Source organism: Crinia signifera, chromosome 1, assembly GCF_055691185.1.
Source record: "Crinia signifera chromosome 1, ASM5569118v1, whole genome shotgun sequence".
NCBI lineage: Eukaryota > Metazoa > Chordata > Amphibia > Anura > Myobatrachidae > Crinia > Crinia signifera.
Window position 1 is genome coordinate 457,429,111 of NC_139217.1, and position 24,496 is coordinate 457,453,606.

Below are 24,496 nucleotides of genomic sequence, written 5' to 3' on the forward strand. Positions count from 1 at the left end.
ATGGGGCTGGTGTACATGGAACTACTAGGGCTGGTGGGTGTGGCAGCCATGGACGAATCAGAGGGAAGCACATACACAATCTCAATCAAAGGTAACATTGCACAAACCCAACCTTCGGGGCTGGGGCCAAATTGGATCGCTAAAAGTACAATACATTCCGCTCCCAGTTGTAATTTTCAACCCCAGTCTGTAACATGGCAGTTAAGAGCTGATTGGCTGGTACTTTATCTCTCTCCAAGTCTTAGCGATTCCCCCACACATAGATTTTCTTAGTCTTGCACTACTAAGATTCAAAAACACTGCATCTATCAAGATAGATCAAGACTGACCATTCTCTTCTTTATTTGTAAAAAACAAAAACAAAAAGGATAAAACCAAATATGAAGTTGGTAAAGCGGATAAACATATGCAACAGGTTTTAGTTTTAAAATAGATCAGTGTTGGCTCCAAATTGAGGCCCTTTACCCCCTGGAGCTATTTTACAAATGCCGCCCCCCCCTTCCCCCCCCCCCCAAAAAAAATATATTTAATTTAGTCTCGTCCAAGTAATCATCCATCACCTTCTGTAGCGATACCTCTTAAAGTGGAACCACAACTGGAAAATCCCATTGGAGAACTGGCAGCGGAAGCCGTGTCTATGGGAATACTCCCACTCCCGATTCACGATTTTGAAGGCAATGTCTTCGTAAGGAGGCCCTGCATGGAACCGCAGGATCGCAAAGTCCTTATTGTCCTGGCAAGCCTCCAGAAAGTACTCAGGAGTGGACCGTTTATTAATCAAGTCTGGGTAGAAAATGTTGAACTTGTAGCCCTGCACAATTTTTGGAGGAGGATTGTCGAAATCGTAATGGGTCTGGTTGTACTTGTTCCACTCAAAGCCGGTGTGGACACGGTTGAAGAAGCGAGGTTTTCTGGGCCGGTACTTGTCTGCCCACAGGTAAGCTTTGCTGGTGACTGGAATCTCCACGCTGAACTGAGCTTCATCCGCGTCCATTCCTTCTTTGGCCTTCCGGATGAAGATGTCTTCTGGGCTCTCGATGGCATCCCCTGGAAATGGCCAAATACCAACAGTTATAGCATAAACCATTACTAGGTATCGTGGGACAGGTAGGAACTAAATGGCAGATTTTAAAGATTCAAAGATTTTGAATAGGGATAGCACAGTACACAGAAAGATGCAGCTCTATATCGCACCACAACAAGTTAACACTAATTACTTGTGTGTAACGATGGAAGAATATATAGGGGGGGTGAGACAGCTGAGCGCTTCGTTTCTGATTGATTTATATCCAAATAATTTAAATAAATGGTACTTATATGTTAGTTGGGCGCCCACTAAGCTATTTGCTTCGTTTTCCGTGTACGCTCGCCACGCTTCGGGCTCGGTGGCTCGCTGTACTATATAAAATCAACTCCATGCCGACATGGATAGTGGGGGTATGAGCGTACTAACTATAGTGGGCGCCCAACTAACATATAAGTACCAAATAAATGGATAGATAACCAAAAGGTTGGTTATTGATTAGTTAACTTGAATTATCCTCATGAATATCAGGATTTGCACACTTACACACATAAAACGGTACTTGTTTCCTATCTGGGCGCCCGCTAAGTTAATTGCGCACCATGCTATTCTCCGTAGAGAAATCTGATCGCATCGCATCGTACACATACACGATATTGAACGATGCGATGCGATGCGATGCGATTTCCCATAGGAAACAATGTTAAATGGCTCAATTTAGCCAAATTATCATAGGAACAATAGTAAATGGGCCAAAAACACCCCTGAACATTGAAATGTCCCCCCAAAAGTAGTTGACGCCACCCCGCCATCAACGTGAACCCGAAGCGTGGCGAGCGCAGCGAGCCCGCGAGGGGCGGCGGTACGCGTCCTCCGACCTTTTCATGCCCTACTATCCACTAGGGCGTGGAGTGAGAATAGAATAGTGTGGCGAGCGCAGCGAGCCACCGAGCCCGAAGCGTGGCGAGCCCCGCGGATACCTTCACAGGTAAACGCGTCCCTTTGCGGGCTTCCCAGGTGTCCGCGTCGCCATGGACACCTGGGAAGCCCGCGAGGGGACGCGTATAACTGTGAAGGTATCCGCGTGCGCTCGCCACGCTTTGGGCTCGGTGGCTCGCTGCGCTCGCCACACTATTCTATTCTCACTCCACGCCCTAGTGGATAGTAGGGCATGAAAAGGTCGGAGGACGCGTACCGCCGCCCCTCGCGGGCTCGCTGCGCTCGCCACGCTTCGGGTTCACGTTGATGGCGGGGTGGCGTCAACTACTTCTGGGGGGACATTTCAATGTTCAGGGGTGTTTTTGGCCCATTTACTATTGTTCCTATGATAATTTGGCTAAATTGAGCCATTTCACATTGTTTCCTATGGGAAATCGAATCGGATCGCATCGCATCGCATCGTTCAATATCGTGTATGTGTACGATGCGATCCGATTTCATTACGGTGCCGTACGTAGAAAACCTGGGCGCCCAGATAGGAAACAAGTACCCATAAAACATCTATAAAAACCATAGACACATACTGTATCACCACGCAGGTGCAGCGATATAAAGTGTTCAATGAGGGCTCCAATAACACACCATATGAGGCTGTTGGCATGAGCTTACGTGTTGGTTCATCCAACGAAAAACATGTCAGCCCAGCCGCACACTTGACAAAGGAACACGGTCCGAAACGCATTGTGTAAGAGCTGTATTATACATGAAGGGATTCCCCGCCATATAATCCAACAACTAAGGCAAAGCAAATTGGTGTGCAGCATACACTGCGTATGAAAAACCACCCTTTTTTTCCCTAACAAAATGTTAAAAACTCATGTCAACCATAAGCTTGTGTCGATCTTCTGTCAATGTCCACCTACAGTATGTCAACCATTCTTAGGTGTTGACTAGTCACTGTCGACTAATAGTGGTCGATGTCGACATTGTCGACCCAGGGACCGCATCCTGTTTTGAGAGCCTGTTTAGCGCGTCAGGTCTAGATTTACTAAATCTTCTATAAATTACAAAGTGGCGATGCTTTGCCACAGAAACCAATAAGATTTTCTCGCTCTCATTTTTTAGTATGCAACAGAGAAATGCTAGGCAAAATTTGATTGGTTACTATGGGCTTCACCACCTTTAATTTTTAGAAGCATTAGTAAAATTTACCCCCTTGAAGAGAGGTGGAGAGACTTCTAGGAGAGGGAGAGAGTTCCTGTGGTAAGTAGCAGCACAGGCAAAACCTTGGAGTCAAGAGCGGAAGGAGGAAAACAATTTGGCATTAGACGGGCAGCATTCGGCGGTAAAGAGAAGGGGGCAGGCAGGGGACAGAATGCAGTAGAGAGTGATGGGGGTTAAAGCTTTCTTCTTATCCATCATATCGAAAGGTCATTAGTTGATTTTATAATCCCAAACAAACTGGCCTAATTTAGGAGATTCATCTAATAAGATCCTATCAGTCATCTACCACCCACGTCTTACGGAGAATTATTATATTAGGGGTATGGCGGACCGGACTCCTCATCCTATCCCAATACACTTCATTAGATAGGACATTTCTCGGATATGTTTAGCAACACGGTCAAGGCAAATGGTTATAAAACCATGTCATGCCCACCCCTGCCCTTACCGGTCACTTGCAGCTGCTGCCGGCACAGTACAAGCCTCTGCTGGTCTTCTTCAAAGTCCACGACATGAGCATCGAAAGGCAGCTCCTGATTGGTTAGCAGCTTGGGGCTGTACCTGCCGGCATCATAGTCATTAAGACTTTGCTGTATTAGGTCCTCCTCCATCAGCACCGACTCGCCAGCCCCATCCTTCGCTTCTCCGTCTTGGGCACTGCCAGCTTCTTCAGGCTCGGTGGCAGACGTTGAAGGGCCAGGATCCGCGGAGGTAGGCTCTTCTCTAGCCGGCCTGAGATGAACAAAACAACTAAATAGATGCAGATATCCGATGACATAAATGCTGCCAATTTAGGCACCTAATGACTAACCGTACACCAAAACAATTTATTTATTCCACTGTTACATTTGTATATTCACAGATAAGAATTAAAGTTCATTTTAGATCTTGTAATCATAAGAACTAGGAATGGCCACCTACCATTGGTTCCTAGCATCCATCAGTGATTTGTCACTCATAGTTGGGGGTTTTGCCATCAAAGGCAGAGGGTAAGGTCTGCATAGCTCCGCCTCCTTCCCTGATTTGCCGACCTCAGTCAGAGAGACTATACACATATAGCGCCACCCTCCTTCCTGATTGGCCTATCTCACAATCAGTCAAAATGTTGCAAAGGCCATCAATGGTGAAACATAGAAATGCCATTCATAATATAACCTGCTTATGTACACTCGAGGCAAACAAATGATAAGTGTGAACGGTGAAGGACAGTTAGCTACGGATGCAGACATAAAACAAATCAAAACGGTCCAAAGTGAAGGCGGTAAAGAAAATAAGTTTGTATGTTCTCCCCGTGCTTGCGTGAATTTCTTCCCACATCCAAAGATATACTGGTAGGTTAATTGTCTCCCGACAAAATTAACCCTAGACTGTCTGGCTGCGTGGCCAAACATTCTCTGTACAGCGCTGCGGAATATGTGTGCGCTATATAAATAACTGGTAATTAATACCTGTCACTGGGGGAATCCGGCTCCTGCTTTATTATCGGGAACAGGGGCTCGCTCTCTACCCCCTGCTCCTGCTTCAGCTTGAACAGCTTCTGGCGCAGGACATCCTGGTGCCGCTCTCTCAGCCTGCCGATGTGATGGGGAAATACATGAGTGACAGCCGGCATTCATCCACAGGACCACACATGCTGCGGCCACACAACGTGTCACTTACCTGGCCCGTGCCATGTAAGCACGCAGCTGCTGAAGCAGGCTCTCCCAGTAGCCGATATCCAAGTTGGGTCCTCCAGCCCTGATCCTGCTCTCAATCCCCTGAGAAATGACCTGTAACTGGCTGTAGGTCTTTCCTTTAAACACGGCCTGCACATCTGTGGTGACGGACGCATTCACCCCTTCTCGTCTCTCCCCTAGAAGACAGGAGGGAAGTAAGTAACACCTATGCTCTGTAATCTCCCTGTGCAGTCTAATTGAATTGGTCCCCCCCCCCCCCCCCCCCGCACATTCGCACGGGGGACAGATTTTTAGCGTTTGTGCATGCGCAGTTATACGCTTGGTGTGAGTGGGCATGGCAAAACGCAAGTTCACCCTTGCATTAGCACCTAGCAGTGTGTGGGCTGGCAGGCAGAGCCCATGGGAACGCCCAGCGTTCATGGGCGTTCCCCCAGTGACGCGGGTGCAGGGGTTTGGGCAGCTGACACCAGTGGATGTTAGCTGTCCGCCCGCTTCCCCCACAGAGGTGTCTCAGATCTGCGAGTGTTGGAGAACTCGTTCGATGGTCGTAACCACCATGTCGACTGTCGACATTCGGGACAAAAACAAAAATAACCCATGAAAAACCCATGTCAGCTTTTTGACTGTCAACCTAATGTTTGTGTTGATTTTGACCCTACCAACCTTAGGCATGTTGACCCTTTTCAGGTTTTGACCTTAATAGTGTCGACGCAACGACACATACCCCCCCCCCCCCTTGTGTGTTTATGCAAAACACACAAAGGTGATGGCTCCTGGGATCACACAGCCGCCAGGGCTCCTGGGATCACACAGCCGCCAGGGCTCCTGGGATCACACAGCCGCCAGGGCTCCTGGGATCACACAGCCGCCAGGGCTCCTGGGATCACACAGCCGCCAGGGCTCCTGGGATCACACAGCCGCCAGGGCTCCTGGGATCACACAGCCGCCAGGGCTCCTGGGATCACACAGCCGCCAGGGCTCCTGGGATCACACAGCCGCCAGGGCTCCTGGGATCACACAGCCGCCAGGGCTCCTGGGATCACACAGCCGCCAGGGCTCCTGGGATCACACAGCCGCCAGGGCTCCTGGATCACACACTCTGAACTGCTTTGAAAACAAAAAAATTAAACAGAGGAAAGAAAGAAGAAAAAAAAAAAAAGAAGGAAACTGGTGCTGAAAATGACGTTCTCAGCAGCACTTTCTGATCCATGAACGGTAATCCCAAAGTGTTATATATCACAATGACCAGGCATGTTCAACCCATGGCCCTCCAGCTGTTGTGAAACTACACATCCCAGCATGCCTTGCAATAGTTTTAGCATTCCCTAATAGCAAAACGGTGGCAAGACATCATGGGACTTGTAATTTCACAACAGCTGGAGGGCCGTAATTTGTTTAGTCTAATGGGGTCCCAGAGCAAAATAGTTTGAGGACCCCTGCACTAGACAGACCTAAAATGTAAAGATTGAATTATAGGATGACATCTACAGATCATATTCTATGTGGGTAAATCAGACAGACCAATTACCCGACACTGCCATAGCAGAGTAACAACAATGGCATCAGATGGGCACGCTGAAAGTTCTCATTCCTGGCAGAAGAATACTTGCGGTTCTGGCACGGCCGTACACTGTACAGTTATGGGCCCAATAAGCAGTGTAATGTAAAGCCGAGTTATCTACAATCTATCGTATGCATAAGAGATCTCCTGTAACGCACCTGGTCCCTTCCCGGACGTTTCCAGCTTGCGCAGCTTAGAAATCTCATCCTCTGTGATGGTCGTCATGTCTCTCCAGAAATCAACGTTCTTCCCCTGCTCCAGCTCCATGTAAATCTGAAAAGAAACGGAACGAAAATGATGATGCACAGGCCGTGCGGGTTATGGAGGAAAGAGACCTTCCCTAGAGAAAACCACCCACCTGGATGTCTTCCAGCAAATCATCCAGATCAGACACAGTGAGCCCAGTTAAAAAGGTGTAGGGTTCGTGCATTTCCACAGCCAGATCGTCATCTTCTGCACTGATGTACTTTGCCAGCAGGTCGATGGGCTTAGCACGGCCATCCCTTATCCGGATTTTGGATCTATAGATCGAAATGAAATATGTAAATTAATTTAATCCGCCTCCTTCCCTGATTGGCCAGCCTCAGTCAGAGAGACATGGATAAGTGCAAAGGACGGTTACTTACTGAAGACTTTTTAATCATATAAAACTAATCAAAATGTACAGAGTGAAGGCGGTACATAATGACAACAGGGGATGTCCGATGTATCGTTGCACTAAATCATTCAGACGTAGCTGCATTCATCCATGCCGTGACTAGTGCGCCGACGACTGACACGCGAGTACGCATAGGTCATTAAACCCTATAGGTCAGGCATGTCCAAACTATGGCCCTCCAGCTGTTGTGAAACTACACATCCCAGCATGCCTTGCCATAGTTTTTAGCATCCCCTAATAGCAAAACTGTGGCAAGGCATGCTGGGACATGTAGTTTCACCACAGTTGGAGGGCCATAGTTTGGACATGCCTGCTATAGGCGATCGCCAGGTGCTATTTGCGGCACAGTCGATCCGTCATACGGTCACCTAACACTACAGAATATCCCGTCATATTTCTCCAGACACAAATAGCAGGACAAACCTAAGTTTTGCCTGATGAAGATGGAAGTTGTCTTCTTGCTCCTCCCACGTCTTAAAGTGCTCCGCCTCCTTCTCTCGCTGCAGCATCTCCAGCTCCTGCTCTCTCATGGCTTTCTCTCGCTCACGCTCTAGACGAAGCTGCTTCACCTTTAAAAGACAAAATAAAAAAGCGTCTTTAACGTCAGCCTGGGGCGGGACATCCAGATAATTAGACTGATAAGGAAAAAACGGTGTCCTGGCAATCTCTAGCCTCATAGAACACAAGATAAGGCAAAAGAACCCCAATATAGGTCTAGTTAATTTTATTTCTCTATTTTTGTTAGTTAACCCCTTCAGTGGTACGCCTGCGAATTTTCGGGTATTTACTCCATTCTCGGGAGTGCCACTGCCTGCGCTCCCTCTTGCTGAGATCAGCGCCGCACTCAGCTTCAGCGGCTGCCTGGCTCCTGCTGCCCGGGCCCTGCCTCCCTCCCCCTGCTGTGTGCGACGTGATCTTGAAACGTCATGCCGCACATAGCGGGCCAGGCAGCGGCTCTATTACACAGTTCAGCTGCGCCGTCCGAACCCAGGGACACAGTGGTGTTTTTTTTATTTTAGGGAGCGCTCCCCAGAAAAACTCACCCAGTGGGGAGCGCTCCTTAAAAATAAAAAAAAAAAGTCACCACTGGATGGGTTAAAGCACCTTATTGATTTTATATACAGTAGCACCTAATCAATTTATCAAATAGAAAGTATACACGCTACTAATGCTCTTCTGTTGTAAGGTTGGGGGTACAGATATGGAAAAACGGGCTGCCACGGGGTAACCAGGTGCAAGACAGCAGAGAACCACTGCTCTAGAACGCAAAAGCATGCAATCTTATGTATACGTTGACAGAATAGATGCCAGTGTAACAGGCACTGGCCAAAGTAAATGCGCACAGCCGGCATCTGCATTCCTACTGGTAGATACATCAGCTACTGACAACTTTCAAAGCAAAACGGAACTTCCTGCACTATATAAGAAATGGATAATAATAATAATAATAATGAAAAGAAATACACACGTGTGTGAGGTCATGGGGCGGTTTATATTTATTATATACGGAAACAGTGTGCTACTTTACTCTCCACAGTAGAGAAACATCTTATCAGACTGTAGTACTGTTCCAAAGGAGACTTGTTATACCAACTTTATTTACCAAGAGCAAAATTAAAAACTATTCTGCACCTCCATCAGAGATTTGGAGATATCTCCAACTTAAACACTTTGTGCAAGGGAGGGATGTACGTGAGGCAGCTGGCCGAGCCTTGACACCTTTTGAGGGTATGTGCAGGGAAACAACGCGCCCTTTACACCTGCTCTCGAGAGGCTACACTCTCCTAATAGAAAATAAATATAATGCATTGCCAACCTATGCCCGGGCCTGGAATAGAGACCTGGGATTGGAATTAGACGATGAGACTTGGTCGAAAATGTTCCAGGCCACCTTTGTCAGTTCTTTCAGCTACTCTGTAATTGAAACCCAATTTAAGGTTCTTTCACGGTGGTATAGATGCCCAAAAACCCTTGCAAGAATGTTCCCTGGGGTAACGAATGCCTGCTGGAGATGTAATGATGGAGTTGGCTCACCCCTGCATATTTGGTGGTTGTGTGGGGCGCTCCGCCCTTTTTGGGACCAAGTTATGTCAACTACTAAGATTATAGTGAAATCGGACGTACCTGATAACCCCTCCTTTTGGCTGTTAAACCTATACCCTGGTGCGCTGAGGTCCTACAAAAAATCACTACTAAAGTTTCTGAATGGTGCGGCGAAAGCCGTTATACCGGTACACTGGAGATCTACCCCCCCCCCCCCCCACAATTAAAGAATGGTTCGCACGAGTGGATTTATATATGACTATGGAAGACCTGAGAGTACCTCCAGAACGCACCCAGGAGTTTGCGGCGATTTGGCTCCCATGGATGGAGTTTAAATCTACACAGACTTACCAGGCGAATAATTAAATATAGATGGCTATATTACCAACCACAATCCCCTTTACTTCTCTAATTCCTCCCCCCTTTCTTTTCTCTGAATATTCCTTTCCTTAATTTTTTCTGTTTTTTTCCCCCATACTATTCCTATGGGCTATTTACATGTATTGTAGTTTGTTTCGAGTTTGCATTGTGTGAATCAAAGACAAGATATGCTTCAGAAAAAGATCACCTGAAACCGATAAAGTAGACACAATATGTTCTTTTATTGTTACATAAGTGGTACAGCTGATATGTACTTTTCATTGAGTATTCCATAATGCTTACGTTGGTTGTATGTTTGAACTATTTTCGAAACCAATAAAAAGATATTGAAAAAAAAAAAAAAAAAAAAAAAAACTATTCTGCACTTATAGTAAATCAACACAGTTTTAAACAAAGACCATGTAGCCAGGACTGCTTGAAAGCTGATCCGAAAGGATCAGTAGGCGCTGTGCGAGAGATTTCTACACTACAGGGTGTGTGTGGTCGTCCAATGGGGAGGACCCTAACCAGGTGTAATTATCCTAAATGTGAGACCTTATTCCAACAACAGAGTACAGTTATTTGGAACTTACACACGTCTGAGGAAATAGGATCAAAGTTCTGCATGGCAGAAACATGACAGGTCTATTGCAAATGGAATTGAGGGTAAAATGTACCTTTTTGCAGATGACACAAAGGTATGCAACAGGGTAGGACACACCAAGAGGGGTAAAACCAATTATTGATGATCTAGGTAGATTAGAGGAATGGTCAAGAGCATGGCAACTACAGTTTAATGCCAAAAAAAGCAAAATCATGCACTTGGGTCTCAGAAATCCAAAGACTAAATATAGTATAAATGGCACTATAATGGAAACTACAGAGGAAGAGAGGGATCTAGGTGTCACTATTTCAGGGGACTTAAAAGCAGGTAGGCAATGTAACAAAGCAATGAAGGCAAGTCAGATGCTTGGTTGCATAGGGAGAGGTATCAGCAGTAGAAAGAAAGAAGTAATAATGCCACTGTATAGGTCATTGGTACGACCTCATCTAGAGTACTGTGTTCAGTTCTGGAGGCCATATCTCCAGAAGGATAGAAATACATTAGAGATGGTACAAAGAAGGGCAACGGAAATGGTGCATGGCCTACATCACAAAACGTACCAGGAAAGAATAAAAGATCTTAATATGTATACTTTAGAGCAGAGAAGGGAAAGGGGGGACATGATAGAAACTTTCAAATATATCAAGGGTTATAACAAGGTACAGGTGGGAGCCATTCTTCACAGGAAGAGGAGCAACAGAACACGAGGACATGCACTGACACTAGAGGGAGGAAGATTCAGGGGAAATGTGAGGAATTACTTCACAGAAAGAGTAGTGGATAAGTGGAATAGCCTCCCATCAGAGGTGGTAGAGGATAACACAGTAGGACAATTTACAAAAAAATAAGGATCAAATATGGTTTGAGGTAACATGTTTAAAAAAGGGGCATACTAGATGGGCCAAGTGATTCTTATCTGCCGTCAAATTCTGTTTCTATGACACATCGTCCACACACTGAGCTCACCTTCTGAAGTTCCAAGCGATTATCTTCTTGGATCAGTTTGTTCCGATCTTTCAGATCCTTCTCCGTGAGATGGCCGATCCCTTTCTTCTCCAATGCCTGTATAAAGTACAACACTCGTTAGATCGTCACTTCTTCAATGAACAAGTGCCAATGACCACAGTCAGACTGGGTGCTACATATAGGGGGGGGGGGGGGAGGGAAACATCGGTCTAACAGGTAAAGAAAAAGGACAAAATTGCTGCATACAACAGCTAGACAATATTTTATGACAATATACAATGCCCACATTCTTATCACACGTTTCTCAGCACAATCACTGTCAGTTTTACTCCTCTCACATCGATTAGCCTGGTCAGACCCGGATCGCAATCCCGGATCCGTCACTTTCACCCTAAGGGCCAGATTTCAACCTGATTGCACAGCAGCAAATGTGCAGCGGCCAGCGTTTAGACAAGCCACGGACACGCAAGAGTGAAATCCCGGCTTGTGAATTAATGTGCTCGCTGTGCGGATGGTTTTGCCCTAATGATCAACAATAGATCTTTCCATCGCTCATCCCATCCCTTTCTCCCCATGCCTCACAGTTAATATCAGCCTCTCCCCATCTCCCCTGATGTAAATTAGCTACATTACAAGACTTATCCTTCCTCTACCAGGATTTCCCCAAAAGTCTCATCCATGCAACTATCTCCTGCAGTCTCAATTCTTACTAGACTGGATATAGAGGGGTGGGGTCCTGGGGTGCACATCAATTGAGAGGTGCGCCCTGCGGAGACCTTTCAGTAGAACTGCATACAAAGTCAAAGGTGCACAAATCAAACTCCCAATTTAAATTATTGCAATAAAATTTTGCATTTTTAGCGAGGTTCTTCGCTTATTTATGGCCATAAGTAATGGCTTGCCCACCGCGTCCAGGTGACCTCATTAGTCGGGCAAGTCCCTAACATTTTGGGGGGTACAAATCTAGGGCACAGGGCACCCCAAAACGGTGCAGCCGAGTGACCCCAGGGCAACACAAGACTGAAAGAAATATATAGTGAAACAAAGTGAGGATAGGTTAGTGAGAGAGGCTGCTAAAGATAGCAGGGGTAAGTAAGTGAGAGGTAAAAAAAAATGAGAGATAAAGTAGTGAGAGGTGAAGGTGAGAAATGAAATAAAACACACAATAGGGATGAAAGTGAATATGAAAAGAAGTGTTAATTTGTGTTCCTCCTGAGGCCGAACAGCCACACCAGTCCAGGGGGGCCCACAACCCAGAAAAGCACCCCCCCCCCCCCATCTGATAATCCATTATACATTTGTGCAGGTCTCACCTTGCTCTGCATGCAGTCTAAGAAATGTCAGGAACATAATTAAAACCAATATATAGGACAGGTGGGCGTGGGTGCTACCTATAGACCAGAGTATTCTAGAAGCACCAGAGCAGAGAGCGACACCGCTGGCAGGAAAGAGAGGTGAGGGGTAATAGAATGAACACTCCTATAGAAATATATAAGAGTAACAACACTATCTTCCCTCACTCTTCACAAAGGCACACAGGAAAATTAGCGATGTATGGCTACATTATTACTCTATGGGCTGAATTCAATGCCCTCGGCGGCCGCTCGCCATATTCAGCATTTCGTGACAAGCTTCGCCATTTCCACCTCGCCGCAGGGAGCAGACGAGGTGGAAACGGCGAGTGAAGGGGGCAGTTGAATACTGATGGCGAGCTATCGGCACTGCTCTCCGTTATAGCTCGGCGTCAGTGCATTGAATATACCCCTATGTATTTAAAAGGCATATTGCACTAAATCCATTTCCACCAATGTGGTCTGTATTGCAGTCAATACTTCAATGCTGCAACCAGCTTTGCTTATTTGAGGCCTTCAGCTAATTAGACAGATTCTTTCAATCTAACCTTGCCCCAGATGAATGTGCCCAGCAGGTTGTTGTCTCCGAACGGGTTGTCCGTATTGGTATAACCCATGTACTCTTCTCCCCAGCCCATTTTCTCCCTCTTCTTCCTTTCCTTGGCCTCTTTCTTGGCCAAGCGCCTGGCCCTCTTCTCCTCTGGTGTCTCCATAGCCTTCATCATCTCCATTTGTTTCTTCTTTTCTTCCTTCTGCTGTAGGAGTTCCTGCAGACTGAGGCCATCGTTAGACCCATCTTCTGAGCTCTGCGACCTGGCTGGTGATAACGAGGAGACGGACGACACAGAACACCTGGATCCCGACTTTCTCCTCTCACGAGTTCTCGCTTTGACAACGACTTCTTTCTCTGATTCGGATGAGGACCGGGCAGTTTTTTGTCGCCTCTCGTCTCTACCTTTCCGAGACTTTCTTCTCTCACCCGAGTTTGATCTTCAAATAAAAAACAAAAAAGATAAAATGAAGGCAAATTGTTCACTCATTCAGTGTAGTCATTGCACATTGCTGCTTCCATCACACCAAACAGTCTGTCATTTGCTTTTATATACACTTATTTTATGGAAATGAATGATGGTGTAGTGGTAAGCATTACTGCCTCACAGCACTGAGGTCTTGGGTTCGATTCCCACCATGGCCCCAACTGTGCAGAGTTTGTATATTCTCCACGTACTTGCTTGGTTCCGGTTTCCTCCCACATTCCAAAAATATACTGGTAGGTTAATTGGATCCCAACAAAATTAACCTTAGAATGTCTGTGTGTGTACATGTGGTAGGGAATATAACATGTAACATCCTAACTGCCATGTTACAGGCTGTATTTGAAAAAAGTCAGTAAGGATCTGATTGGCTGGACGTTTATCTCTCTTTATCACCCTTGCATTTATCTCTTGTTAAGGATTAATACATCTGCCCCATAGAGTGTAAGCTCCACTGGGGCAGGGACTGATGTGAATGTTCAAATATTCCCTGTAAAGCGCTGCGGAATATGTATGCGCTATATAAGAAACGGTTAATAAATAATCTATATTCAGAATTAGTGGCGTTTTACACTCTTAAAAGTGGACAGTTGAGATTTACTACCACTGTACAACCAATGAATAAGAAAGGAATATAATAATTATGTATATTGTTGCGGCGTACTAGAACAATAGTACTCCTGTACTGTATGCTCAGCGGGCACAGTAAGCAGCACACCCAATTATGTAATCATTACTAAGGAGGAATAATTAAATAAGAATACTGGTAGAGGTGGCAACAGCACAAAGGTCAAGGTCCACCTGTGTGCAGTTTGTAGGTTTTCCCAGATGACTATGTATTTTCTCCTGTTCCTCCGGTTTTCTGTCACACTAATACACACTGGGCCCATTTCAGACATGCTCACTAGGCTGCGTATATCTGTTCTTCCAAGATGGAATGATACTCGACGCGTTTCATCATAAACGACTTCATCAGGGGAAAAACATTCTTAACCAGGCATGTCCAACCTGCGGCCCTTCAGCTGTTGTGAAACTACACATCCCAGCATGCCTTGCCACAGTATTGGCATTCCCTAATAGCAAAACTTTGGCAAGGCATGATGGGACTTGTAGTTTCACAACAGCTGGAGGGCCGCAGGTTGGACATGCCTGTTCTAAACCATAGAATACAGGTTTTAAGGTTGAACTTTAAATGGTATCTCCATTTAATGATGACCTTAATGCATATGAGAAAAAATATATATATTTCCAGCAGGAAAAACGAAGTTCGAATAAAGCGCAGAAAAGATTTAAAATTTTTCCAACAGATATAGGACAATGACCGTAATTTAGAAGTGGGTCCTCTAATCAGTTTATTTTAAAGGGAGATCTTAAAAACTCACACCCTGCTGCTGCTAGACACACAATGACTGCATACTGCTGCCTCTGATCTGGTCTAACGTTGAATTGTTTAATAGGTGGTGGACACTATTGAGCACACTCATCTATCTATCTATACACACACATACACTGAGTGGCCTAGTGTTCCCGCTAGGCTGTTTTAGCGGGGCGCTGCATGACTTTTAAAGCCTGCCTCTGGTGTGACCGGGAAAGCCCGGCGCCGCTGTAGATAGCGATGCACGGGTTTTGAAAGTTGCAGGGTGCCAGAATGAACACTAAGCATATATATTTACCAATGGACTACTCGATATGTCAGTCCTCAGATCACAGCTGGGTGTTCATTTCAATTTGCCCACCGAGCTGTGATACCAGTGTTGCTAGTCCATGCAGCAAAAGTACAAGCAATCGGCGGGTCACCTGCACCGATATATCAGGCATCTGATGTATTGTCAGGCTGATGCGTTATGTCTGGATGATGTCGTAGACAGGAATATTGGGATGCACACCCCTGCCGGCCGGCTTGCAATATCGTCCAGTGTGTACCCAGCTTAAGATACAGATCTACCAAACTCAGTGTAGCCCTCACCTGGATTTTCTGTGCCCTTTCTTTTTTCTTCCTGAATCCTTTGGACTGTTGGAACGGGCCCGGTGCCTTCTCCTGTCAGTATTCTCCTGACTGCTGGAACGGGCACGATGCCTCCTGTCATTGTTGTCCTTTACATTGGAAGGGACCTGGCGTTTCTTCTGCCCGAGGCTCTCCGAACTGCTGGAACGTTTCTGGTGCCTCCTTTCCTCAGGGCCTTCCGGACTGCTGGAACGGGCCCGGTGCCTCCTTTTATCAGTATTCTCCTGGCTATTGGAACGGTTCCGGTGCCTCCTCTGCAAAGGGCTCTTCTTACTGTTGGAACGCGCCCGATGCCTCCTTTGGTCGGTGTTCTCCTTACTGCCGGAACGGGCCCGGTGCCTCCTCTGACCTGGGATTTCCTTACTGCCGGAACGAGCCCGGTGCCTCCTCTGACCTGGGCTTTCCTTACTGCCGGAACGAGCCCGGTGCCTCCTCTGACCTGGGCTTTCCTTACTGCCGGAACGGGCCCGGTGCCTCCTATGACCTGGGCTTTCCTTACTGCTAGAACGAGCCCGATGCTTCCTCTGGCCTGGGCTGTCAGGACTACCGGAGCATTTCCGGTGCCTCCTCTGACCGGGGCTTTCCTTACTGCCGGAACGGGCCCGGTGCCTCCTCTGATCTGGACTGTCGGAACGGTTCCCGCATGGTTCCCTTTCTTTGCTGTGGAAACGTTTCCAGTTCCGGTCACGGGACCTCTTCTCTCCAGAATCCGAGCTACTGGACCGCTCCGAACTCCGGCTCCTCCGCCACCATCTCCCGGAACGACCAGTCCCTACCGGAGAAGGGGAACCCGGCGGCATGTCTGCGTCCTCACAAGGGTCCTGCTGCCTGCGGCGTCCGCCACTATGCCGGATACACGGAGATCGCCTCACTATTCTCACAGCCTGTGTAACACCGAGTTGGCATTGTCCCCTACGGGAAGCTGCTCACGGAGGTCACACGGGGGCAATAAGTGCTACTCACTGTAACAGGCACATGCGGGGGCAACTATAGGGGTCCTTCCACCGTCCCGTGCCCATAGGCTGACTGAGGAGCGCCGCCTACACCACGCCCCCTGACACAGCCACTTGTAGTAAACACTAAGGAGCCCGCCCCCTCGTCTATACACCGCCCCCCAGAGTATTCAGCGATGAGTCCCGCCTACACCACGTCCAGTCCCTCCCTCATACAGGGCTCGGTCTCGGGGTCCTCCTGCCCGTGCCCCACGTGTTAGCGCCCCCTGCCGGTGGTGGCTGCGGTACTGCTCCTGAGTCCTGTCATGTATGTAGACGAGTGAGGGGCCAGGGGCGCCTTCCTGCCAGCCATGGACTCCCCGCGGGAGGACGGGTCTGAGGACGAGGAGACGGACTGGCTGTTCCGGGAGGAGGCCTCTGAGGTTGATAAGACTGTCGGCCGCCAGCCCACGCCTGCATCATGTAACTTACCCCCCTCCATCTATTACTGTATCATTACATTACAGTGCAGGTTCTCAAACTCGGTCCTCTCACACAGTGCACGTTTTCCAGGTCTGCTTACAGAATCCACCTGTGGATCTTTTAAAATGTGTCAATGAGTAATATGTGCACCTGCCGGGTGACCTGGAAAATGTGACCTGTGTGGGGGTCCTGAGGACCGAGTTTGAGAACCCCTGCATTACAGCATGATCTCCAGTCTCCCCACTGAAAGCTGATGTGGTGCATGGGACCCTTGAGACCACCTTTTGGGGCACCGAGGTTCCCTTAGCCCACATGTTGGGGTCCCCTGAGACCCCTGTTGGGGTGCCAGGGTTCACTGTAGAGATCCTGATGGTATCACCTGAAGAAGGGGAGGTATCCCTGCAAAACAGGAGGTATCCCTGCAAAACAATCCCAAAATATGAGTGGTAGGTATTATAGAATGTAAACTCCACTGGGGCAGGTGAATGTTAAAATATTCTCTATAAAGCGCTGCTGAATATGTGGATACGGTCATTAGGTCTACAGCAATAAGGTCGACATGGGACTAGGTTGACATGGGCAAGGTTGACAGTCAAAAGGTCAACATGGGGCTTTTCACTGTTTTTTGAGCTGACGTGCCGACAGGCAGTATTTCATGCCCAACCATCCACTAGGGCGTGGTGGGAGAATAAAATAGGGTACTTGTTTCCTATCTGGGCGCCCATCGCGGGTACATCGCATGTCATTATAATGACATGCGATGCGACCGACGCGATGCCCGCGATTTTCCCATAGAGAACAATGTTAAATGCCTCAATTTACCCGCGATGACCGCGATTTACCATAGGAAACAATGTTAAATGGATCAATTTCCCCAAATTATCATAGGGAACAATGGGAAATGGGGCCAAAACACCCCTGAACATAAAAATGTCCCCCCAAAAGTAGTTGACGCCACCCCGCCATCAACGTGAACCCGAAGTGTGGCGAGCGCAGCGAGCCCGCGAGGGGCGGCGGTACGCGTCCTCCGACCTTTTCATGCCCTACTATCCACGTCGGCGTGGAGTTGAGAATAGAATAGTGTGGCGAGCGCAGCGAGCCACCGAGCCCGAAGCGTGGCGAGCGCACGCGGATACCTTCACAGTTATACGCGTCCCCTCGCGGGCTTCCCAGGTGTCCATGGCGACGCGGACACCTGGGAAGCCCGCGAAGGGACGCGTTTACCTGTGAAGGTATCCGCGTCCCCTCGCGGGGCTCGCTGCGCTCGCCATGCTTCGGGCTCGGTGGCTCGCTGCGCTCGCCACACTATTCTATTCTCAACTCCACGCCGACGTGGATAGTAGGGCATGAAAAGGTCGGAGGACGCGTACCGCCGCCCCTCGCGGGCTCGCTGCGCTCGCCACGCTTCGGGTTCACGTTGATGGCGGGGTGGCGTCAGCTACTTTTGGGGGGACATTTTTATGTTCAGGGGTGTTTTGGTCCCATTTCCCATTGTTCCCTATGATAATTTGGGGAAATTGATCCATTTAACATTGTTTCCTATGGTAAATCGCGGTCATCGCGGGTAAATTGAGGCATTTAACATTGTTCTCTATGGGAAAATCGCGGGCATCGCGTCTGGCACATCGCGGCCGATTTTTTTATTGGCCGCGATGGCCCCGATTTTACCCCCGATGCCCGCGATTAAAATCGTGGGCGCCCAGATAGGAAACAAGTACCTAAAATAGTGTGCCGAGCGATGCACTTCAAACTGTGTCCATGTCAACTGTGTTGACATTCGGGTCATAAACCAGTGAAAAACCCCATGCTGACCTAATTCTTATGTCGGCCTTGACCCATGTTGACCTTGCTGCCTGTCGACCTAGTGGTGTGTACCCAATGCTTGCCAACCTAGTTGTAGTAGACCTAACAACCGATACCCGGAATATGTGTGCGCCATATGAATAACTGGGAATAAATCCCTGTGTAACTACATTGTGGGGGTGGGGGGGGGGAGGGGGTATCTATGTAAGGAGATGTGGTAGGGGAGAAACGGTACTGAAGCATAGAAAGAACACCCAGACACTTCAGCAGGGAAGCATAACTAAAACATCTGGATACTCTGCAGTAGAACACAGATGAGTTTAACGCCACAGATAACCGTGCTCTGCTGGATACCCTGTAGTGTAAATGACTCCTTAAATGTTCTGCATTCCCTTCACTGGGTCGGCAGTAATTGCTCCTACATTGCATGCTGCAAAATAAACTTGGAAATTGGTCCAAACGCTTAGTTTTTCCATCTCTGCGGTTGGTCAAGATACCCCTCCCCACTGGTGTGTTTAGTTTGATACCCATCCTCACTCATTCCTCCAGAAGTGTCTGCTTTTCATGACCTGTGCCAGAATCCCATTATAACAGCTAAAATTATGAATGAAATTAAGATTCTTCACAAAACAAGTGGTGTATGGCTTATCCTCAATGTGAATTAAAAATGAAAATAGGTGTAGAACTCAAAAGGAAGGAAACAAGAGTCTCGGTTTATAAACCAGTTCTCGAGCTTTTGCTACTAGCATCCTCCCAGTGATCAGCTTCCCCCCTTCAGATTCCCCTGGTAGTTTCTCCTTTTCATCAGTTTCTCTGATTGCTGGTGAAAACTGGACACTGAGCAATATTAAGCCAATATTGCTCAGCGATCACATTGCTCCGTGTGTACTGAGCTTTACTCATATTTTCAAACATGCATTCATTCCTAATGGTGGGTACACACTGGCCGATATATCGGCCAATCGATTGAATGGCTGATATATCGATAAACTATTGGCCAGTTTAGCTGATGCCCAATACATCTACAGATATATTGGCTCATTGAGTTGTGTGTGCGAACAATCTGCCAACCGAGAATACCAGGAGCCAGGGGGTGGGCGCATGTAAATGATCTTAGTCACAAGAGCTAGGGCAGAGTGCGTCAATAACACACTGCCCGATCCAAGGAGAGATATAGCTACAGGTCAACTAATGGGCAGATTTATCTTCTAGTGTGTACTCAACTAAACCAATACAGAGGGGTATTCAATCCCGGGCGCTATTTTCAACAGGGCAATTAGCTCCCGCCACCTATATAATGATATAATTTCCGACAGCATTAAAGGCGGATTTCGACAAAACAGATCCAACTTCAAAACAAGTCCGATCTGTTTTGTCGGAAACAGCCGCAAATTCATGGCCCCTTCTCTACAATACACAGCCGTTTTCGGTGACGCCCCCTTTTTTGACACTCACCGGGCAGAACTCTGAATTCTGCCTGTTGATCTGGAATGTTCCAACAGTCGGAATCCAAGATTGAATACCCCCCACATTCTACAGATCCATAGGTGGTCCAGAAAACATGAGATGTTAGTAGAACTTAGTTAGTAGAACTTCAGGACTGTTTTGACAGTTTCCATTTTTTTTAATCAGTTTATTGTCTCCTACTTTTATGTTATATATATATATATATTGAGTATTAATTATCCGAAAGCCGAAAATCACAGGATTTCTAAATATTTCGGGTTCCCCCTTGCTCCGTTTCTCACCTGGTCCCCTGGCAGCAATCAGGTTTGTCTTTAGATGGCTCCCCGGTCCCACGGATGCAATGTGCTGGGTACATCATGACATCAACCACGCAACTGTGCAATGCATCCTTGAGACCAGGGATGCCTCTGAAGACGAACCCGGTCAATGTCGGGGGAACAGATTTTACTGTTAATAAATTAAATAATAAATGATTATAATATTTTTATTTCCTAGTTTCCAGAAATGTTGCAAAATCGGAAATGCCGGAACAACGCAGGGTTATTGTACACCTGGATATGGACTGCTTCTATGCACAAGTGGAAATGATCCGGAACCCAAGCCTGAAGGATAAACCTCTTGGTAAATTTAATGTTCTTCTGATTTTCTGTAATATTTGTTCATGGCGGCAAAGGAAGGGGGGAGGGGGGGTTTCAATATATTTTGTGTCCTACTTTGTGTCTACAAATTGAGGGACAGTTGCATCTTTACCCTGCGGTGTGGAAAAGTGTATTGCATTTTCCATTAATTGTACAGCATTTCTCAAAAGTTATAGTGAGAACCAGGGGTGTATTGGCCCGCTGGGAATCCGGGCCATTTCCTGGTGGGCCGGTCCAGATTTGGCCGCTTTCCCCTCTGGCTGTGCTACCCACAGTAAATATGGCCACGGCTTTGACCAGTTTGAAGATGGCCGCCCGCTGGTCGCTCTAAGTTGACAGCCACGGCTTTGACCAGTTTGAAGATGGCCGCCCGCTGGTCGCTCTAAGTTGACAGCCTCGGCTTTGACCAGTTTGAAGATGGCCGCCCGCTGGTCGCAGCCCCATTTTGGGCATCTCCCTGTATGCTCTGGGACAAAGTAGCTTCTCTGATCCTGCGAGACGTAGGCCCTATACAGCAAATTTATATAGACTTCCTGTAAAGAAGTGGGTCAGAGGGAGCGAAGGATGTTCTCCTGGTGTTTAAACAGAATATCATGTCTTGACAGCAAAGAAACATCTGATTGCCATAGTGTGGTTGCTATCTGCCCCCTTTTAATCTTATGTACCCACTGCAGAAAACTGAGGTCATGGGTTTGATTTTCCATATGGCCCAAACTCTGTGTAGTTTGTATACTCTCCCTATGCCTGCTTGAGTTCCCTCTGGGTACTCCCACACGCCAAACATACACTGCTAGGCTAATTAGCTCTTGACAGATATGAACCCTAGTGTATAAGTGTGTACATGGGCAAGTGGATCCTAGTTACCGGCAAATTTATATTTGAATCTCCATCTTTCAGTATGATCACCTTTTTGCTTTGGTCGATGGTGGTGTCTCTCTTGACAGCAGTAGACCCTCCTACGCCTTGTTTTTCAGAGGACAATAGTCTTATCTGTGGACTATGTTGCCTGTTAATATAGTGTGGCTTAGGGCTGTTTATCTGGCTCCGGACTCGTCTTCTCCATCAAGCACTGTCAGTTCATATAGATCTTAGTAACCGGAGATCTATATTCTTTGCAAGAAAAAATTGTAAAAATTGGTCCATCCAGAACTTGTATCCGAAAAATGTCCCCTGTGTATTTCTCAAGTCCATGATCAACACCAGAAATACCACTTTTACCCAGTGCAGTATATCAGGTCGTTAAAGCAGTCCCATCTGATTTATTTCCACCCTGCAGCTGACGGAGTGTCCATCGGGCGATGACATTTCTGTCAAAGTTTAATTTTCTAGCATGGTTTGGCTAGTTCGTGGGGGAGGGTGTAATTTTTCAGGCTCCTAAAAATCCAGAGCCTGTTTTTTAGTGCCGAAAAGTTAGCTTTCATACAAAAACCACATAAGAGTTTATTTACTAAGATGGAAGTTCTATTGAAGATGGGACTGTTGCTGTAGGCAACCAATAAGAGTCAGTCTATTATAGTATCTTCTACAAGGTGCTAAAAATAATATAAATAAGAAGTTGATTCTGATTGGTTGCCCATAGAAACATCCCATCTTCAATAGAAGTCTATTCTTAGTAAATAAACACCATATAACCCGTGGTAAGATCACAGACCTTTGTGTGCTCGCTGCTGCATTTGTGACAACAAATTTTCGGATCATGTCCTGAGATCAGGGCTAATTGGATAGCCACGGGGGATCATTAGGGCTAATGCTGCTTTCTGGGATTAATGTGTCAATTGACAATATTACTTCATAAACTCTCTTGCGTTATCCTATAGGTGTCCAGCAGAAATATTTGGTGATTACCTGTAATTATGAAGCCAGGAAGTTTGGCGTTGACAAGTGCATGACTATTAGCAAAGCAAAGGAGAAGTGCCCTCAGCTTGTGCTGGTCAGCGGGGAGGACCTGACACACTACAGAGAGGCCTCCTACAAAGTTACAGGTACCCGCTTTAAACGTATCCCATTCATTCTGACCAGAGGACTTAGGCCGCGGCCTAAGCAGGTCATGTGATCATCAGTCAGCGTCCACAGCTGATGAGAACTACATACCTCATCATTAAATACAGAATCAGGGGCCTGGGGATATTTTATGCCTTGTAATGTGTATCTGAGTTACACTAGACAAATGATGTGAGAAATAGAGGAGGGAATCTTTAAGCAGGGTTATTGTTCAGCAGAAACGCTGTTCCTGAACCTCTCCTATGGTGAAGTACCTCCAGTGGCCACTAGAGGCCACTCAACAGACCAAATTACTCCGGCCTAACAGAAAGTGCAAGCAATATTTGCAGGGACACTGATCTGTTTCAACCTTCCTGGATATGGAGAGAGGGAGCTGCAAAGACAGAGTTTGGGGATACAGTGCAGACACCGTCATTTTGACAAGCTTTTAACTAGTATGATCTAATCCGGAACAAAAATGATCTTTCCATAAAATAAGTTTATTTCAGGGTTGCCAACCCCGGGAGGATCCCGAAAATCGGGTCCCCCTCCCGGCCCCCCGGAAAGGTGGGCAACCCTCCCAGATTCCGGCGGTCCCCTTTCCCGCCTCATGTACCTGGTGGCAGAAGCTTTCAATTGCCGCGATTCGCGGCTTTTCACCGGGAGGGATGGGGCTAAATATGCAAATTGTGCGTGTTTAGCCCGCCCCCTCATCGGAGACCCGCATATTGCGGGATTTGCATTACTGGGGGCAGGGACTGATGATGTGTCCATCAGGCCCCGCCCCCAGAAGTGATGCTGACAGTCTCCTCTCCGGGGTTCTCCCGGAGAGGAGACTGTAAAAGTCAGCAACCCTGGTTTATTTTCAAGTTCCTTTTGAGTGACGCATTTTCTAAATAATATACCGGCTCTGTCCTCTGTGAGGTGCCAGTTGGCTGCTCCTGCTGGTAACTTTCTTTTATTTTAGAATTACTCGAAGAGTTCAGTCCGAAGGTGGAGCGACTGGGATTTGATGAGAACTTTGTTGATGTCACAGAATTGGTGGATAAGAAATTGGAAGAGCTGGACCAGCAGGCTGACAACACTGTGGAGGTGTCCGGTCATGTGTACAATGATCAACGTGAGAACGTAGTAACTTTAGTGTCGTCAGTACTATAGAGCATCTCTGCTGGAACAAATCATCTGTCACTAGGAAAACTACAATGTATGTAGCCAGTAGAATGTTTTACAGCCCCCTCTATGTGATTATTATCTATCATGCACAAAGCACTCATTATAGGTACTTTGCGCATATGCAGAACTCATTTTGTAACGACGGAAGCAGGGTGCCAATCACTGATCCTCTGCTGCCATTCAGGGGCCGACAACGGCCTCCACTAGTTAAAAAACAAAAAAACCAGGGCCACGCCGCCGCCGTTTGGGAGGTCGGAAGAGCAGAGCTTTTCTGGCCTTATGATTTCTGGTTTGCATAGCACCATATGATGGTGGGTATCCTAGGATGCAGGTCCGATCACTACTGCAGCAGGAGGCACGTGCTTGTAATAGACGCAGGGGCGGATTGGGTGACGAAACTAGCCCGGAAGAGCGAGGGGGGGGAGGGCGGGTGGCGGAGGCGGTATGCCGGGGGGGGGGGGGGGGCACGGCGGTATGCTGGGCGGCTTACCTGCTGCTGTTCTTCAGCTGCCGGGCGGAGGGGGTACGGGAGCCTGGGAGCACGACCAGCCCCTTTTAATGAGTTTTAGGCCGG

General features: G+C 47.3%; 2 protein-coding genes across 2 annotated transcripts in view; one reads left to right on the forward strand and one right to left on the reverse strand.

Annotated features, from left to right (window-relative positions):
• Window positions 1-306: 306 nt before the first annotated feature.
• On the reverse strand, window positions 307-16,475 carry CACTIN (cactin, spliceosome C complex subunit). The gene is made up of 10 exons (XM_083155201.1): window positions 15,408-16,475; window positions 12,956-13,397; window positions 11,056-11,151; window positions 7,506-7,651; window positions 6,783-6,945; window positions 6,583-6,697; window positions 4,847-5,039; window positions 4,636-4,758; window positions 3,636-3,919; window positions 307-1,047 (listed from the first exon to the last, which is right to left on the reverse strand). The coding sequence occupies exons 1-10, from the start codon at window positions 16,244-16,246 to the stop codon at window positions 557-559; spliced, it is 2,892 nt and encodes a 963-aa protein (XP_083011327.1). The 5' UTR covers window positions 16,247-16,475; the 3' UTR covers window positions 307-556.
• Window positions 16,476-16,534: 59 nt separating this feature from the next.
• The window catches only part of POLI (DNA polymerase iota), a 40,761-nt gene continuing 32,799 nt past the window's right edge, over window positions 16,535-24,496 (forward strand). The window contains exons 1-4 of the mRNA XM_083155202.1: window positions 16,535-16,861; window positions 20,627-20,752; window positions 22,587-22,751; window positions 23,717-23,869. Coding sequence (XP_083011328.1) covers window positions 16,750-16,861; window positions 20,627-20,752; window positions 22,587-22,751; window positions 23,717-23,869 — 556 coding nt within the window. The 5' untranslated portion in view covers window positions 16,535-16,749. The remainder of the gene's footprint in view (window positions 16,862-20,626; window positions 20,753-22,586; window positions 22,752-23,716; window positions 23,870-24,496) is intronic.